The sequence below is a fragment of the Rhagoletis pomonella genome, unplaced genomic scaffold, assembly GCF_013731165.1.
Source record: "Rhagoletis pomonella isolate Grant_MI unplaced genomic scaffold, Rhpom_1.0 Rhpom_scaffold_00212, whole genome shotgun sequence".
Taxonomy (NCBI): Eukaryota; Metazoa; Arthropoda; class Insecta; order Diptera; family Tephritidae; genus Rhagoletis; species Rhagoletis pomonella.
Window position 1 is genome coordinate 55,710 of NW_023458766.1, and position 18,596 is coordinate 74,305.

The 18,596-nt window shown below is 36.9% G+C and overlaps 1 protein-coding gene and 1 long non-coding RNA gene across 2 annotated transcripts; one reads left to right on the forward strand and one right to left on the reverse strand.

Moving 5' to 3' along the window:
* Positions 1 to 10,311: 10,311 nt before the first annotated feature.
* Positions 10,312 to 11,016, reverse strand: LOC118750356. The gene is made up of 2 exons (XR_004994385.1): positions 10,854 to 11,016; positions 10,312 to 10,800 (listed from the first exon to the last, which is right to left on the reverse strand). It is a non-coding gene; the product is annotated as an uncharacterized LOC118750356 (long non-coding RNA).
* On the forward strand, positions 10,480 to 16,443 carry LOC118750355 (homeobox protein vnd-like). Its single transcript, XM_036485075.1, is given in 3 exon segments — positions 10,480 to 10,548; positions 10,550 to 11,637; positions 14,852 to 16,443. Coding segments are annotated over 3 exon segments (2,112 nt in total). The 3' UTR covers positions 15,807 to 16,443.
* Positions 16,444 to 18,596: the final 2,153 nt, after the last annotated feature.

An 18,596-nucleotide genomic window follows, 5' to 3' on the forward strand; every position in this document is an offset into this window, starting at 1 on the left:
CCTTGATAGCATTCTTAGACATTGAGGGTGCGTTCAACAACATCACACCTGAAGCAATCACATCAGCTCTAACTGGTCTGGACATCGACTCACGGCTGGTGTCGCTTATACGACAGCTGCTAGTTGGCAGGGTCGTGCGGGCGGAACTGGCGGGCGTGTCGCTGGACAGATACGTTTGCAGGGGAACCCCGCAGGGTGGGGTCCTCTCCCCCCTTCTTTGGGTCATGGCGATTAATGAATTATTGCAGACCCTGGAAGGGGCGGGAGGCTCCAAGGTCATAGCGTATGCTGACGACCTTGCGGTGGTTGTGAGTGGAAAATTTCTACAAACTCTTTGTGACATTATGCAGGACAGACTAAGGTTAATCGAGAGATGGACCAAGGAAAAAGGTCTGGGTGTTAACCCAGAAAAAACGGACCTGGTGCTCTTTACCAGGAAGTACAAAATCCCCTCACTTCAGCTCCCTGCCATAGGCAATAAGATTCTGAAGCTAGGGGAGTCTGCAAAATATCTAGGCGTAGTCCTGGACAAAAAGCTTAACTGGGCGCAAAATATACAAGAGCGTGTTAAAAAAGCGACGGTAGCCCTCTACAGTTGCAAGGGGGCGATTGGGCGTAGCTGGGCGCTGTCCCCTAGCATCATGTATTGGTTATACACGGTAGTTGTTAGGCCGATTCTATTATATGGGGTCTTGGTATGGTGGCCAAGTCTCAACAGGAAATCTACAACAGAAGCACTCCAAAAGGTGCAAAGAACTGCGATGCTCTGCATCTGTGGGGCCCTGCGCACAACTCCATCGGAGGCTATGTGCGTGCTCCTCGATATTTTACCAATTGAAATTGTTGGAAAGCAATCAGCGGGGTGTGCCGCCTTGAGGTTGAGGGAACTACCAGGCTGGAGGGACACTCAGGAAGGCCACACCGCAATCTTAAAGGACATAAATATACCGGACACGGATTACTGTGCACCAAGGTTGAACTTCACAAAGAGGTATAGGATTTCCATTCCAGATAGAAAATTCTGGTCAGGAGGGGCTCCCGATGACAATGGATCACTCCACCTCTACACCGATGGCTCTAAGCTGGACGGCAAGGTAGGAGGGGGGGTCTTCTCGGCCCGACTGGGGCTGGAAATATGTTTTCGCTTACCCAACCACTGCAGCGTCTTTCAAGCTGAGGTCGCTGCCATACAGGAAGCGGTTGAACACCTACGTACAAGAGAAGTCATTTATAACGATATCTTCATCTACTCAGACAGTCAGGCCGCACTCAAAGCGCTCGACTCGGTCACATGCAGTTCAAAAACCGTAGCGGACTGTCGCAGATCTCTAAACGAGATGGCTGAGCAGTCTGCTCTTCACTTGGTATGGGTTCCGGGGCACCGGAACATACCAGGCAACGAAAAGGCGGACGAACTTGCAAGAGAGGGCACATCCGCTCCACTTTCGCAGGCCTGGAAGGGATTAGGCATGCCGCTCGCTACCTGCAAGCTCATTCTAAGGGATCTGTCTCTTAAACTAGCAAGGGACAGGTGGGATAGCCTCACCACTTGCAACAACACGAAGCTTACATGGCCTAAATGGGACAAAAAGCGGTCGAAGGATCTCCTCATGCTGAGCAAAGGAGACCTAGCCGCAGCTGTGGGTCTGCTAACAGGCCATGTTGCTATCGGGGGGCACGCGGAGAGGTTAGGGATCCCCCATAACGACTTCTGCAGAAGCTGCAGAAATGAGGAAGAGCCAGAAACCTTGCGGCACCTGTTATGCGAGTGCCCCGCACTTTGTAGAAGAAGACAAAAGTTCATGGGTTCAGGATTATTTGAGGACCTAACCGACATAGCCGAAGTAGGCATACGGCAACTTCTGGGTTTCGCAAAATCCACACGATGGTTTGAGTAGGAGGGTTCTAACGATCCGCGTGGTATCACAACGGGCCCACAACCTAGGGCCTATGTGTGCTAGTGGGGTCACTGGCAGCCACTTTAACCTAACCTAACCTAACCTAAATAAAAAAATAAATGTACTAATAAATAGTGGTCAGAAAAAGAATTTCTATTATTGCCATCAGTCTAATTACAAAATCCCGAAAATGCCGGGATTATTTGCCAAGAATCCCGGGATTTTCGTGACCTAAAAAAGGCCGGGAACCCAGATTAACATTCCTAGTCTCCACCAATATAAGTAAATGTCAACGTTGAATTACGGAATCACAATTGACTACCAGCGTCTTCGTCACTCGACTCTCAAACCTTCCCTCTTATTTTAAATTTAATTAATAAGATACATACATTGAATATAGAGGATTAGGAAAGTTTATTGCCGAAAATATTTTTTGAGGGTGGTTGCCACCGGGTTGAAAAATTATATTATATTAAATTGATAAAATAAATGAAATATTGCCATACGGGTGTCAAACAGCACAAAAATAATTTTGAGGCGCAGTGAAGCATGCCGAGCAGTGGCGAACACAGGTAAGTAATTTGGGGGTTCAAACCGGGATCCCGGTCTTTTTTAAGTCCCGAAAATCCCGGGATTATTTGCCTAAATTTATAATTTACACTGGTGGCAGCAATAGAAACGCTTTATGTTGACCAGTTTTGGCTATATTGCTTTCGTTTTTTTTAATATTTAAAATTTTTTTATAAATGTGTAGCTCAATACATATAATACCTTGCGGCAGGCAATCAATACATTCGCCAAACCAAGGGCCAAATATAGTAAAATTGCGTTCTTATTTTTTCTCTCTGGCGTCAGGATTTTTAAAAAGAACTTTGAAATTTGAAAGATATGAGCAATTCAAAAAATGATTTAAAAATTTCGGTGCAATATACTCAAGAAACTAGCATGGGTATCAAATGAAAGAGAAGATTATGTAGAGTCAAAACACATTACACTTTTTAGTCCGTAAAGGACGGGTAGGTATTGAAAATACCCCGTTATAATTTTATCCTTGAATATCCTTAAAATTTTTCAATTCTTATTTTTGAAAAAATTATATGTTAAGGACTAACTTTATTAGCTTAAAAAAATAAAATAGATTAAAGGCGCATTTTCAATTCCTATTCATCCTTGTGAACACAAAGAAATTATTTCATTTAGTACCCATACTTTTGTTTTACATTGCGCTGAATTTTTTTAAATAAATTTTGGAATTAACTTTTTATTTTATTATATTTTAATTTAAATTATTTGTTTATAAAAATATAGTTTATTCCTTAACAAACACTAAATGAAAATAAGTTTAATCTTTCAACAACATTAAAAAAAAATCGACAAACTTTCGTAAAAATTTCGAACTTTCTATTTCAATTTTATTTCTTAATAAGTTTTTAATAATAAAGTGCAGTAAAAGTAATAAAGTGCAAATTTAAAAGAGCTGTGATTTACAGTTGATGCATGGCATATTTTTGACGATGTCGGTAATTTTCTTCAATATTATCTAAGTACGTTCGACGATTTTATTAATGAAGAAAATGAGCAACGCCTTCATCAAAAAAAAAATATATTAAAAATCAACGATAAGTCGCAGCTATGTATTTTAAACTTGAGCTTTATTTGAATTGATCGGTCTACAAAACTGCATACTCAAAATATGTATTTCTAGGAAATCTAATTAAAAAGCTTTACGAAAGTTTGTTGTTTTTTTTAATGTTGCGCAAAGATTAAACTTTGGATTTATGCGGGTTTTGTTAAAGTGTAAACTGCATTTTTATAAACAAATAATTCAAATTATATAATTTTAAGATAAATGGCGAATCTAGTTAGCATGTATAAAGTTTTGATAAGCACTTGAAATGTCAAGTTTTAGTACTGAATTCAAAGAAGATGTCTCTTTTATCCATTCATAATAACTTTAAAAAATTTGTTTGTTAAGAAGTGTATCTTAAAATATCTGCCTTGACATTTATGTTAAAAGTGTAAAATATGTAAATGTACCTACATAAACTTTCCCGTGAATACCATCAAATCATTGGTCTTGAAATCCCCCCTGGCTACGCCACTGTGTGTAATATGAAGTAGACTTTTGTAAAAAAATTTAAATTTTGGATAAACAAAAGGAATATAGGCAAAATTGGTCGAATTAAGGCGCTTCTTTTATTTCTTCCGCGGAATTATGAACTTCTTTCAACCGGAAAATAAATTTTTTGACTTATTTTTTTTTTTTTTTGCATCAAGCCTTTTTCGGCATACATACCTTAAATTACTTCATCAGATATGTACACACTAAAGTATTATTAAATGCATATAAATTTGATACTGTCTGTCGTTTTTTTACTTAAGAAATAATTTTCACTTTGAATTAAAAGTACGTTTAATCCTAGACGGATTCGCGAAGATAAGGGCAAAACTTTCTGTGAAACTTGTTGGAAAAATCAACCAACACCTTCACCAAATATGCCTATATTTTTTTTTTTTTTTTGTGGCGGAAATTCGTTCTCAAATAATAAAATGAAATTGATTACATATATGGAAAAAAAATTGAAAACTCCCTCCCCGAAAAAAGTGAAAAAAAGCGTTCGCCCCTGTTATATGTACATACACATATTCCTCATCTACAATTTTAATTTCCTAAGTTCTCAGCTGACAGTCCACTGAGTTTAAGTAAAAGTTGCAATACCATATTTAACCGAATATCCGGATAACCGGATCCTAATACCTACATCCATACATATATCTATAGTAAAAGGACATAATGAATGATTTTTTAGAATGAGCTTTTTGTCCGATACATAACTTTTGTATATTGTATTGTTATTTCTCAATCAAAAATTGTATGAGTGCTTTAAAATGCACTATACTATAGTTGTATGTACACATGTGTGTGTATCGCGCATACTTATGTGTGTACATGCATATAGTTATATTAAAACCCCTAACCAATTTAATTCATTTGTTGCCAATGATTTTAGAACCAAAGCTAATAGATCGTTGCATTCACGATATCCTTCCTTATCCCTAAAATATTCTCACACCCATCTACAATAAAACAACTTTTCGACAGCGGACAATCAGTATGTAATTCCAACTATTTAAAAGTCTTTCATTACTTGACAGTTGAGGGCGCGCAAGCGCTCACGCAATCCCTCAAATGTTAAAGCAAAGCGACCTAATGTATGTGGCTTTGATACCACCCCTAAACAGTTCGCCGCATAGTCATGCATCGTATGTACATATGTATGTATGTATGTATGCATTTATGTTATGAATGTTTACTTGCTTATGCGCATCTTTTGTGCTGCTAAGCATTCCTACACAAATGCGCCGCGTTTAGTGAGTCGGGTCGGGGGTTAGACAAAACGATACCAGACACAAGCAGTTCGCATGCCAAATCGTCGTAAGCATGCAGGAAGTTTTGAATGGTGAGAAAACAAATACAACAAGCAAATTATGCACAAATACATATTGCACATTTACTAACAGAGTGTCATAACTCAAAAAAAAAATAAAAAATTTGTGAGCAAATGTTCAGAGTTACTCGTTATATCACGGCTCATATTGTGCAAAAATTTCGTAGTAAAATTTGGTATATTTAGTTTCCGCGTGACAAGACAACTGGGCCGTGTGAATAAAAGTTAAGCAATTGCTTTTTCTTAAAATTTCAGGCCTTTTAATTAAATTTATTTGAAAAAATCGAGTAAAAGGTCTGAAATTTTAAGAAAAAGCAAGTGCTTTTTTTTCATAAAGCCCGATATGTATGTACATATCTCTTTCTGCATTTGGCGAACAAATTGAAAACTTTAATTGCCTCTCCTGAAAAATTCCATATTTTGAGTTATGACACTCTTTTAGTAAATGGACCATATGTATATACAAAAGCAAGCCGTATAGGGAAAGCGGATATATTTTATTTATTTTTCATTTAGAATAGTGTTATATGAGGTCCGTCTAATGAAAGTTCTAAAGTTAATTGTTAACAGCAACGAATATTTTTTCGTACAAAATTGTCAACAATTTATGTAGATACGATGGATGTCCAATAATACGACCATTATGTCGATAATGACGATTTAGTGGCATCGTCGCACGCACTTGCTGTGAATCCTAAACGACTTATAGCTGACCATGACACTGGTGACGATGTCATGCAGGTGTACTCCAATCAAATACTTATAACAGACAATGTCTTGCAGCGGTAACTTAAAAAAAGTTCATTACAGGATATTGTCGCTTGAATGTCATCAATAATCACTGCATGACAAAGGCCAAAGGCAGAGGCCATTAACGACCATTTGTATGGAAAAGTCGTGAACGACTTCCATATAAACGGAGCCCAAAGTCATTGAAGACTTAGCATGGCTGTACAAGACACTTAAGTGACTAATGCATGACATTCGCTACGGGGCAATCAATCATCGTAACAGTTTCAGTGCAAAAGTATTTTTACTTAGAAGATGGCTGAACTGCCAAAAATTATAGCAAAAAAGTGGCAAACCAAAATCTTAAAATGATATGAAGGTAGATGTGAAAAAATAACGGTATGTTGCATCCAATAACTGTATTAATGGGTAATCTTGAATTCTGTTGCAATTTTTGCTATACCCAGTGCATGAAATAAGACTATTTAGATCGATTTAGTACTTGTCTTTTATCTTTGACAGGATTTTAGATCTAATAAACACTTGAAAAAGCAAGCGTTTAAAAAATTACCCTGTCAGATGAGCCACATCAGGCTTGTTGATCTATGGAAAAAATAAACAGATGTATGGGACGGAAAAAGAATGGTAGAATGCATTTTATTTTGATGAGCGAAAATTTAACGTCAAAGTTTTTGACTAGCCGGTCTTGCCGGTCATTTCACTAGAGAAGATTGAACAAACTTAAGAACAATAGAATTGGAGCATCAGTCAATAATGGCGACAAGGTTGAGTTACAGACGAATATTAGAGTTCAAATTTAGCTTGGACCGCTGCCAATAGCATATGATAGTAACCCAGTATGTAGGTACGTAACTCACCAAATCCAACTACAGCAAAATGCTGCCGCAGGCCTTGTTAATCTGTATTTAACACATTGAAAAATGTTCGGTATATTTCCTCCAACGACCCTTATTTTTCGAACCGACTTCAAAAAAGGAGGAGGTTAACAATTCGTCAGAATATTTTCTTTTTACTTTTTGTGTTTATGCATGTTACCGCATGACTTTGGATACCGCAAACTAATTTTGTTTAGATTCGATCATTGGATCATGAAGAAAATAACGGTAATCCTAATTTTTTATAGGTATGAGAATTAAAGTCAATTGTGTTTTTCTGCTTAAAAGTTACTTGTTATTTTTTTTTTGTGCACTCCAAGTTTTTTTAGCAACTTTTAAAAATATACCTACTGGTTTCCCTACAATTAAAAGTATGTGTAGGTGATTAAATTTCATGATTTTTCAACTCAGGAATTTATTATATGGCCTTTACTTCTTTCAATATCTTCTTTTCACAATTCTGTTTTTAGAATTCTGTTTTAATTTTGCCCCTTATTCTAATTACCTTAAACGAGCAATTTTTGTGTTACTCGGCAACGGCTCTAACGTAGCAAAATGAAAAATCGTTTAAAAAAGACTTTCGAAGTTGTATTTCTTCCAATTGTCAAAAACTGTTTATATTTCACGGGGAAAATACCGCAAAAATTATTTGTATCGTACGAATATGTATAGAAATTATCAGGGTTTGAAAAACTGTTAGCACAGCGACAACAGCCAAGCATTTGCTTTTTTATAAATTGTTGTTGCTTTGCTAGCCGGCAATTACAAGTACCTGATGAAGATCTTGCAGAAGCAATGAGCTTAGCCGACGACGCTTTAAAGGAATTTGAAGAAAGGCGACAAGATGCAGAAAAAACTTTCATTTCCTTTTCGAACACGTAGAAGAAGTATGCACCAGCCTAGGTACAGAAATCAAAGTACCGCGATACAGCAGTCGCCAAAATAATCGCTTTAATGTGAAAACCGGTGACGCCGAGGCACATGGGCGTAGCCAGGTAGGGGCAGTGGGGCGCTCGAGCCCCCCGTAACTTTCAAATTTTCCATATATATGTATATATAAAATAGTACCCTGAAATGACAGCTTAATAGGGTCGAAATGCTCTCGAAGCACTACAAGTAGCTAATAGAACGTCTTTTGGGAATGTTTTTAAGATCTTACGTATATTGGCACTTTTGCCCGTTTCAATAGCCACACCTGAACGAAGCTTTTTATGCCTGAAAATAATTAAAACCTACTTGAGAAATACAACATGTCAAGAAAGACTCGACAGTCGAGCATCTATGAATATTCATTCACAAAGATATAAATTTTGCAGTTGACGAAGTTCTAGAAGAATTTTTCAAAAAACCACGAAAAATTTGAAAATTCTTCGTTTCATTGATTTATAAGTAAAACGAAAAATTTAATGTGTTTAAAATTATCAAAATGTTTTATAAATAAAGCGAAAAATTGAATATATGATTTTAAAAATTCGCGTTTGAAACTTTATTACGCATACTTTCTTCTAAAGAGCCTTTTTTCTAAACCCATATTAGTGAAATACCTATTATTCTTTGACTTGAGGGTGGGGAGGCGGGGTTAACCCTCAAAACCCCCCTGTGTATCCGCCACTGACATACATTGTAGCATATCGTCGCTTGAAGTGCAAGACCGCGTATCGTTGTTCTGCAAAACCTCGCAACTGACATTTGTGCCAAAAATGAGATTTGATCACCGGAAGCCCCTGGTGTTAAGCCTTATCCATTCATACCAAAATATCGATATCTAGATATAAAAGGTAGAGATAATTAGGGATAAAAGAGGGAACCGCTTCGAAATAAGACGACAGGTTTTACTACTCTCTAATCTAAAATTTGGACAACCTCACATACGAGGTTTTGCATTATATTGATAATCGAGTTTGTAATTTAAACGGCGACATGGATGTATGTATTTGCATGCACATATCATATTATCGTTTAAAGTACAAAACCGCGTATTGTTATTCTGCTAAGCCGCGTAACTGACATTTGCAGCGATAAATTGGTTTTGCTCACTCACACAAGCTCTGGGATCAATCCTTATCCATTCGTCCTGAAATATACTAGCCAAATATGCGATTGCTTTATAAAAAAAGAGAACCATTTTGAAATATGTATGAGAAAATAGAAAATAATTAATGCAACCTCACATACGGGGTTTTGCATTATCCTGATACGCGGTTGTGTACTTTAAACGACGATGGTAAGTACATATGTACATATGTACATACATATTTCACGACTAAAAACATTCCTTGCTTTCCAAATCAAAAAAAATCTCACAGACTTAACTTCTACTCTTAAAATACCAATGCCCAGGCTTTTGGATAGAAGCAACAATGTTTATGTCAACTTTAGATAGGTACTCCTCGCACTTGTTTGTATTTTCGTTTAACTGTGTAATGCTGCTCTCGCACATGCATTGCCTGCAACGCAACAACACGATGCTGCGCGATTCGCCTACCCCTACTCCATTGTACGGTGCTGTTGCACAGCGAGTGGTCGGCCATTGCGATGTTCTGATTGGTCGTTTGCGACCTCAATCAATTGACGGCTAAATTGAGTATAAAAAGGCAATCATCGTTTTGTGGGCACAATTAAGGGCATAGACTTCGTTAGCGATAGACACGCGTTGTGTAAAGGCAGCTGCTTATAACGGTGAAATCAACCATCAGCAGTCAGTTGTACGCGTTCACGACAAGTAAACATCGTGTGTGTGCCAAGTTGAAACTATTCAAAATCGTTAAAAAGTGTTCAAACCAAGCCACAGCTGTTGGCGGCTGAATATCTACTCATATATTTTAAATTGACTTAATTCCTTTAATTAAAGCGCTTTGGTGACAAGAATTAAAATCCAACCGAAAGCGGGATCGTTGTGCGAAAATATGCATATCTCAATTGGAAAAGTGTGCGGAAAATTGTGCAAATAGACCAAAGCGATACCGACACTCCGAAAGGCGGTTCAACAACACCGACCACCGAACACTGAACACTGAACACTGAAACCGATTGCGATCGTTCCGTGGTAAATGCAATTAATTAATTTACAACAATTTAATTTTGTGGGTTGCAGAAACCTCGGCTGAGAGTGGTTAGTGTAGCGCCACAATCATCAATTCCTTACAATTGCATTAATTGATTTTGATTTAATTTTCACGCGCACTTTGATTAGGCGCAATGGATTAAGTTGATTGTAAGCAAAATCGTTTAAGCAACTAATTTATGTGCATGCATCTATTGTGTTTAAAAACGATGAGCGAGTGTGAACACCCGCGAAAGTGAAAATTCATTGTAAACTTAAATAAAATAGCCTGAAAATCCCAATGCGCGCCTATAGACAGCAAAATAAATAATTTAATCGGCTACAGCATTTTACGCGAACTGCGCTCCAGTTCATAGCTCATCGATAAGAGGCATTTTTCGAAGGAAACTTCCATTCGTTTCCCAACTCACTTGGCATAAGCGCTTGCTTCACCCTCCTCACTGATGTTAGACACAAACTTTTGCGCCAGCAGTGAAGCACTGAACGATTTTCAAGTAAACATGGAGCACGCCCCCCTTCGATGACCAGATCTTCAACGATTTCTCAGGTCCACTTAGTCCTCTAGGAGCCAAGCCTCTAGCACCTTCCGCCACCGGAGTTTCCAGCGCTGGCCATCACGGTCTACATCCAGTCATGTTGGGCCTGCCGCCAAACTCTGTACTGCAACACAACGGCAGTGGCGAGATGTGCAGCCAACGATTGCCCGACTGTAATACACTTCTACCAGGTGGCTCGCCAAAACTAGATCCCTACAAAACATCTGACTATGGTCAGAAATTAGATTACAGTTCTGTGAATAAAATGGGTTGCTACTCACCTACTCAGAAGTACGAGTACACCACTACCGTTGTGCCCAATGCCAACAATCAGCACAAAATCGATCACCACGCCGCACATCCGCACCAGTACTCAGCCACACCACCTCCACCACCGCCGGCCAGCGGAGGTGTCGCCAGTCCAAATGGCATGCTGCACCACAAGCAAATGCACAGCCAACATCAAGCCCCCATGCTAGCCGATTACCACTCACACATGTCGGGGAGCAACGGAAAGCTCGACTATTCGCCAAACTCTGCCGCCGCAGCTGCTAAATTGGAGTATGAACAGCACATGCAACAGCTCTACGGATCCAGTCCCCATCACACACAACACGGACATGACGGTGGCGGTGGCGGTGGCGGCACAATAGTGTTAAATGGGAATGAGTCTGCGCAGCAAGCAAATGGCCTAATCTCTAGCAATATGACGCATAGCGGCGCTGGGGAAGGCATTCTGATCCATAGCAACAATGGTGCAACAAGTGTGGTGGGCGTTACAATGACGGGCGTAACGGTGACACAAGCTGGTGGCACAGTAAGCAATACACCATCGGGCAACAACCATAACAACAAGCATAAAAAGGCGGATGAGATGTGTCAAATGGCGTCCATAAATGGCAGCGGTGGCGATATAAATTCAAATGTTAGCGGCGGCAATGGAACCAACAATGGCAATGGCGGCAATAGCAGCGCAAGCGGTCCCCAATCGTCGACACCGGCAGCAAAAAGTAAGAATGACAAGAAGAAGGGCGACACCAATGGCATCAAGAAGAAGAAAACTCGGTAAGCAATGAAATAATTACAAATATAATTATCCACCTTTTTTCTTTTGGCGCAATATAAGCAGCAGGAAATCCAGACTTTTATCTGACACTTTAATATCGAATCCACTCTCGCAGTTAGAGCCACTTATTAAGTATTAGACTGGCGCTTTTTATGTCTAATTAAATGAGGACAGTGGGAGGTATTTTTATTTATTTTTTTTTTCATTGATTTTTTGGTAGGTATGTAGCGGATAAGGCATCTAGATTATATGATTTTCAGAGTTTAAGCAAACAGTGAGCCCTTTCGTGATTAACATAATGTTACCTTAATATAGAAAGGCCCTAACTCATTTTCTTTTAATATTCAGCTCTGCACAAAAGTCGGTATATTACTCACTAAAGAATTAATCGACTTTAACATCAACTACTACATCAAACAATTATTTTCTATGCTACTTAAAAACTACTGTAATGAAGAAAATCACAACTGACGAACTTTAGTTTATATAAAATTGTATGGCTATTCTGTAAAGAAACAAATATGTTAGTAACTGAAATTGAGATACAAAATACTTGCTGAAAAAAATGTTTTCTAGCAGCAAATCGCCATCACATAACAAAACAGCTCCTCATAGTCAACTGTCTGCAATTTATGACTAATAGCTCATTTATGCATACTTTGCACTGCTTGCGGCGTTTTTTTCCTTTTATTGGTGAGCGCTATTTCCCCTTCGAAATGGAAATAACGCTTTATTTGTTTGAAACCTACTTTTTTTATTTTAAGTAGTGTTTTTATCATAAAAATATAGGTACCAAATGCTAGAAAAAATTTCTTTAGAATTAAAAAAAAATTAAATTTTTTGTATTCACAAGGACGAATAGAAATTTTATAAGCTGATAAAGTTAGAAGGATGAAATTCGAGGATGTGATTGAATTTATATCAGTCCTTAACATATAATTTTTTAAAAATTAATATTGCGAAATTTCAGGGATAAAATTTTAAAGGGGCATTTTCAATTGAATCTGTTTAAATTCTTCAGAAACTCCTCTTTAATATGATACCAATGACACTGAAGATGGCACAACGCCGAAACCGGTTTGTCTGCAAACCAAACTTGACAAGGGATGACGGAAATTCGTTCCAAAATAAATCATGATACCATACCTTTTCTCGAAGCACATTTCACTGAATTTTTTAAATCGTTTTTGAATTATCTACTGACGTCAGAGTGTAAAACTAAAGACGCAATTTTACTATATTTGGTCCATGGCTTCGCAAATACATTCATATTTGTGTTTAAAGTTTACTATTGCGCGATGTTATATGTAGACATTTATAAAAAAATATTAATTAGATATTAAAGGAAAAAAGAAATATAGCCTACTGGTCAAGAAAAGGAATTTCTTTTATTGCCATCAGTGCAAATTAGAAATACCGAAAATCCCGGGATTATTTGCCAAAAAAAGTCCGGGATCCCGGGACTAACATTCCTAGTACAAATGTTGTTCTCATTTTTTTTTCCTGTAATTACAAATAATGTGATCTGTATTATACAAATATAAGAATTCATCAATTCTTTTCCAAACTGAATTAAATATTTTTAAATATTCATAATTCTGAAATTAATTTTTTTAACCTTTCCAATAACACCAATGCCTCCTCGTAGAGACTAGCCTTTGGTTTGCAATTTTCGTATCCCAGGAAAAGTGCAATTGAAGTTGTAGAGTTAAAAAAAAAAAAAAGCTAGATCGATTTTTAATTTAATGTTTGTAAACATTTATTTTCCTCGACGAATAACATCGGAATCTTCAGTGCTGGGTTTTATAACTGCTCTGATCCAGTACTCCATGAAGTTACAAGAAAAATGATCCCGCACTCCAAAATCCTGTAAATGAGAGCGATTTTTGGAGAGTTGGGTAGAGAATGAAGTTTCAAGATTTTACCCGAACTCTTCCTTCTGTAAGCTGTTTCACGTTTTTACAGGAAAAATGCGTTTTTGTTCCGTTACTTTTTGCTGTTTGACAATTTTATAGGGTTTTACATGAAAAGTATGGGATCGGAGCTAATATTCAACTGCGTCAAGCCAGAGTACAGAGTTTCGAATTAACAAGCTACAAATAAAGTTACTAGCGGCCGCTTTCTCAAATAGGTAATAAAATTTATCTGCCCCTTAAAAAGAAATTTTCTTCTGAAATTTAAACTATCCAATATTTTAAATTTTTTTTTCACAAACATTCTAAATTGGCAAAAAAGGAATTGAAAATTAGCCTTTATAACGCAGCAGCATAAATGCTAATTATTGGGTCCTGCAAAGCAAAGAAATAAAGTCGCACCAATTTTTTTTTTTTTCTATATTTAAAAAATGTAAAAATGTAGACAATTTTTCGACACTTTAGATATCTACCATAAGCAAAAACAAAGTTTATGCAAATGTTGTTTTTGCTGTAATTCTACTACCTGTTTGATGTGCCTTGGCCAGAATATTTCTTTTTATCCTCCAACTCTGGTGTTACTACTAATAATTTTGGATTCCTACTAAATGCCAAATAAGATTTATTTTAAGAAATTTGCAAATATTTTCGGACGAGTTGCCTACTATGTGCGAGCATTGTATGAGAGGATTGTAGAAAGCATGTCGGTGAGCACAGTGATGAAGAAAAGTATGAAAAAGGAAACATTTTCACTGATTTTACTAATGAAAAATTGAGCGAATATGTTTTGTATGAAGGTTTCCAGTATTAGTAAAAATTGTAGAGCAATTTATTGAAAAGAAAAAAGAGCAAAAATTAATATTGAGTTTAAAAATAGAAAATAATTGGGCAATTAATACTTAAAAAAAATTAAACAATTTTAGGCAATTTCTTAATACTTGTGAAAATGTAAAATTCTTTCCAAACAACAACTTATTTAGGATGGCCCGGTTTACTCGACTCACAGTTAAAGTTTAAACAGAAGGCAGCGTCGATCCGGATTAACTCGGACTTAATCCGGATCAACTGCAGTTAATTCCCGAGTTGATCCGGATCAACGCTGCCGTCTGTTTATGCTTTTAGGAAATCGGTAAATTGATCTTTCCCATTTCCCAGTTTCCCAGTAAGCCCGTATTTTTACTTTAAGTTGCACTACGGCTTTATCTTCGGCTCGCTGGCTTGACTTTATTCCCATTGATAGAACTTAGTACAAACTTTTCAATTTCATCAAATTCTTTATTTTTTGTTACTTTCTTTTTAGAACCACGTTTACGGCTTACCAGCTGGAAGAACTGGAACGTGCCTTTGAGCGTGCCCCTTATCCAGATGTGTTCGCACGCGAAGAGCTCGCCATTAAACTTAACCTAAGCGAATCTCGAGTTCAAGTGTGGTTTCAGAACCGCCGAGCTAAGTGGCGCAAGCATGAACCACCGCGGAAAACCGGCTTCATCAAGACAAGCACACCGCCCACCTCCTCAATGAACACGCCGCTCGGACCACCGTTTGCTACCTTCCCACAAACGACTACCGTTACGCCACCAGGCAGCATGGATAGCTGGACAAGCTATCAACCACCGTATGAACTGAGCCCCCAATTCAGTCTGCTCTCACCGGCCGCCAGTCCTTATGGTACTTATTCGAGCCAATACGGCACCTACGTCCACGAAAGTCAACTCTTCCCCATGCGCCATTTCGAATATGGCAGTCCACCCCGGTTGGAAATGGGTGGCCCTGGTAGTGGTGCGGATGATGGCGGCGCAACGCATAAAATACACTCCACCGATGGCGGCTATGGCACATCGCCGTTGGATGAGGCCAACAATGCCTCTGGTCATATGGGCGACCACAATGTCGTAGTTATGCATCATCAGGTCACAAGTAATGGAAAATATCTATCTAGTGAGGAGGGGAAATATGTGAGCGTGGGTGGTGTGCCGCACACACTAAGCCCCTTGGATCCGCACCATGCCAATGGAGGCTGCCACATAGCAGAGGCTCAATCACACTCACACGATGGTCACAATGCGGTAATGAAACAACAACACTACGGTACTATTGTAACAGGATCGGTGGGCTCACAAAGTGTGGACGATCCGAGCAGTGATGGCACCACTTCCAGCCTACAAACTGTGATCAAGAATGAGGAGAATGGCAGTGGGCCAGGCCAAGGTGCCAACGTGACTCACAGTTACGTGTTGCCGCCTTTTTTGCACTAAAGGAAATGCTCTCACATCGGAAGCAGCGTCAATCTCAGATGCAATGGCCGCTGCCGACAACTGGCCAGATGAGTCATGAAATGATCCGACGCCGTCGAATTCAACGTAATAGTACAGGCAGCGGCATCGTCTCTAGAAGCTGTTTTCAACGGCCACTATGATGCGGATTTAGGTAGAAGGCAAACCCAAGCACTCACGACACATTTTGTCCATGGATGCGCTTTATGGTGAATTGAATATTCAAGAGTTGAAAAGCAGTTACTGCTAAATTAGCAGAGGTGTGAAGTGAAGAGCATTTCAGAAAAATATATATTTTTTAACACTATTAGTTCCTTTTTACTTTTAAGAAGAGTACGTTCATGATTATTAGGATACCTCACGAACAAAGAAAAAACTGCGGCTTTCCAAAGCGAATCATATCAATTTTAATCTTAATGGTTCTTACCAAAATATTTTATTATAATTAAACTATTAAATTATAAATTATAAACGGGGTGCGTTTTTCGTTACAATGAAGTCCCTTGAATGTAGACATAAAATATATGCCTTAAGATTATAAAGAAAAAATTTCTTAAATCTAAATAAATGGCAAGGATACTTGTATAACTCAGCTCATATCTTAAATCCAATTTTTTCATCTCGCACCACGATTTTTTTTTTTTAACTCTATCTTTGCTGACTGAATTTTATAAACAGTAAAGAAGTAAAAAAAAACCCTTTCATTAATAACTTTGAAATAAAAGCCCACTAAAAATGGTTGATTTATTCACATAAAACTTTAAAAATATGTTTAACATGTTGGTAGAATTTTCAAAAAAAGTGATTTTTAAGCAAAAAAAAAAACCGACTTCAATTCGCATATACAAATTTAAGAGTACCGTTAATTTCTTCATGAGCGAATGATCGGATCTAACCAAATTAGTATGGCACCACCTCGGAGACGCCTTTAAAAAAAGAATTATTGAAGTCGGTTAACGTGGTTTAAAGTAACAAAAAAACAAATATTCCGACAAATTGATAACTTTTTCGCTTTTTTTGAAGTCGGTTAAACTTAAACGCAATTCTTTTTTTAAATTATTCATTCATGAAAACACGAATTTTATGAACTTCGCCAACGCGGTTTATCTCACGATGAGCCAAAATATTTTGGTAGGAGCTATATAATTTATAAAAATTTTAATTTGCTTGGGGAAAGAAGTCCTATTGTTGTTTGGCTGGACCGTGAGACTCTCGAATGTACATGTACAAATGTACATACAGACGCATATATGCATACATTAGGGTGGTCCAAAAATACAAAAGAAAATAAATTTTTTTTTTTTGAGATTTTACCGCTGCCACCAGAACGGAAGAATATCGAAAATAAGACTAGTATTTTCTTTTTAAGTGGCTAATATTTATCCATATATTTTATAGCCATTTAAACTGCTGGTGAAACCGGCTGTAACAGGAGGAAAATAAATTTTTTCAAAGAATTACTCTAAAATTGTTTAAAACTAATATTTTTTGATCGAATACGAATATTTCACTTCTGAAGTCTCCAAAAAAAAAGAATCATACATAACTTTGAAATTTTACCATAAAATAACAAATTTTTGTATATAAAAGATAAGATTATCGGGTATGAAAGAGATATCTGGAAAACTTTAAAAGCCCCGATTTCAAAATAAAAAAATAAGGAGATCCGCTTCAATTTCGATATTCTTCAGTTCTGGGGGTGGCTTGAAAAAAACTTTGGACCACCCTAATGTGCATACATACAATTAATTTATTAACACATATATTTTTAGAATGTAAGACGTTAAATAATTTGTCTAAAGTAAAACGAGATTAAAGGAAAGAAAACTATGTAAATAACTGGAAGGAGGAGAAACGTAAAAGCAACAGAATCCAGAGTCTTGCCATATTGTATATATATGTAGTTGATGGTTATTAGATTGCCGTTATAAGTACGTTTGTATTATGTATGTATGTATGTAGGATGTAATAGGATAAAAAAAAAACGTACTAAGCTAATTAGGACAAAGGGGAATAAAAAAATTAACTTTACAAAATTAGAAAGAATGGTACTCACTTGTAAATTAAATATTTGACTAATTTGAAGCATTCCATATGTGCCTTTTTAATACATAAGTTTAAAAATATTTTTTAATACTATCTGCATTACATAGGGATTTTAAGTAATGTTGTGAAATGTTATGCGGTAAGAGCATAAATGCATTCCAAATGTGCCTTTTTTATGTTTGTACTAAAACAATTAGATCCGAACCTTTTCTATTAGTACAGAGATTTTTAAATTATAGAATTTTTAACCAAATCAATTTCCCTTTTTACTCTTGTAAAACACGGACTGTTGTGAAATTGACAATATCTTAATTTTATTTAAACTCATTCAAAGTTTTAGTTATCTTTACATTTCATATTATAATTAGTTTAATAGTAGTTATATAATCGGTATTGCTAAGGGAATGGAGAAAACAACTTAAGAAAAACAAGTTCAGCAAAAATATATATGCAAACCCCTTTGGTAAATATTTTAAATTTTAATTCATTTGTACCCCAAAGTTTCTTTGTAATTATAATTTTAATAAGGAACAAATTAGGTAAAATTTATACATATAGGTTACCTTTTTCAATATTAGACAAATAAATACATATATTAAAACATGAAACAAATAATGCTTGAATTACAGAGATTCTTTATTTTGTGACTGCACCAACTTTGCAAGGCATTTTTATATCTATACTTGCGATCAACTAATTAAGCCAGCAACGTTTTGATCAATTTTG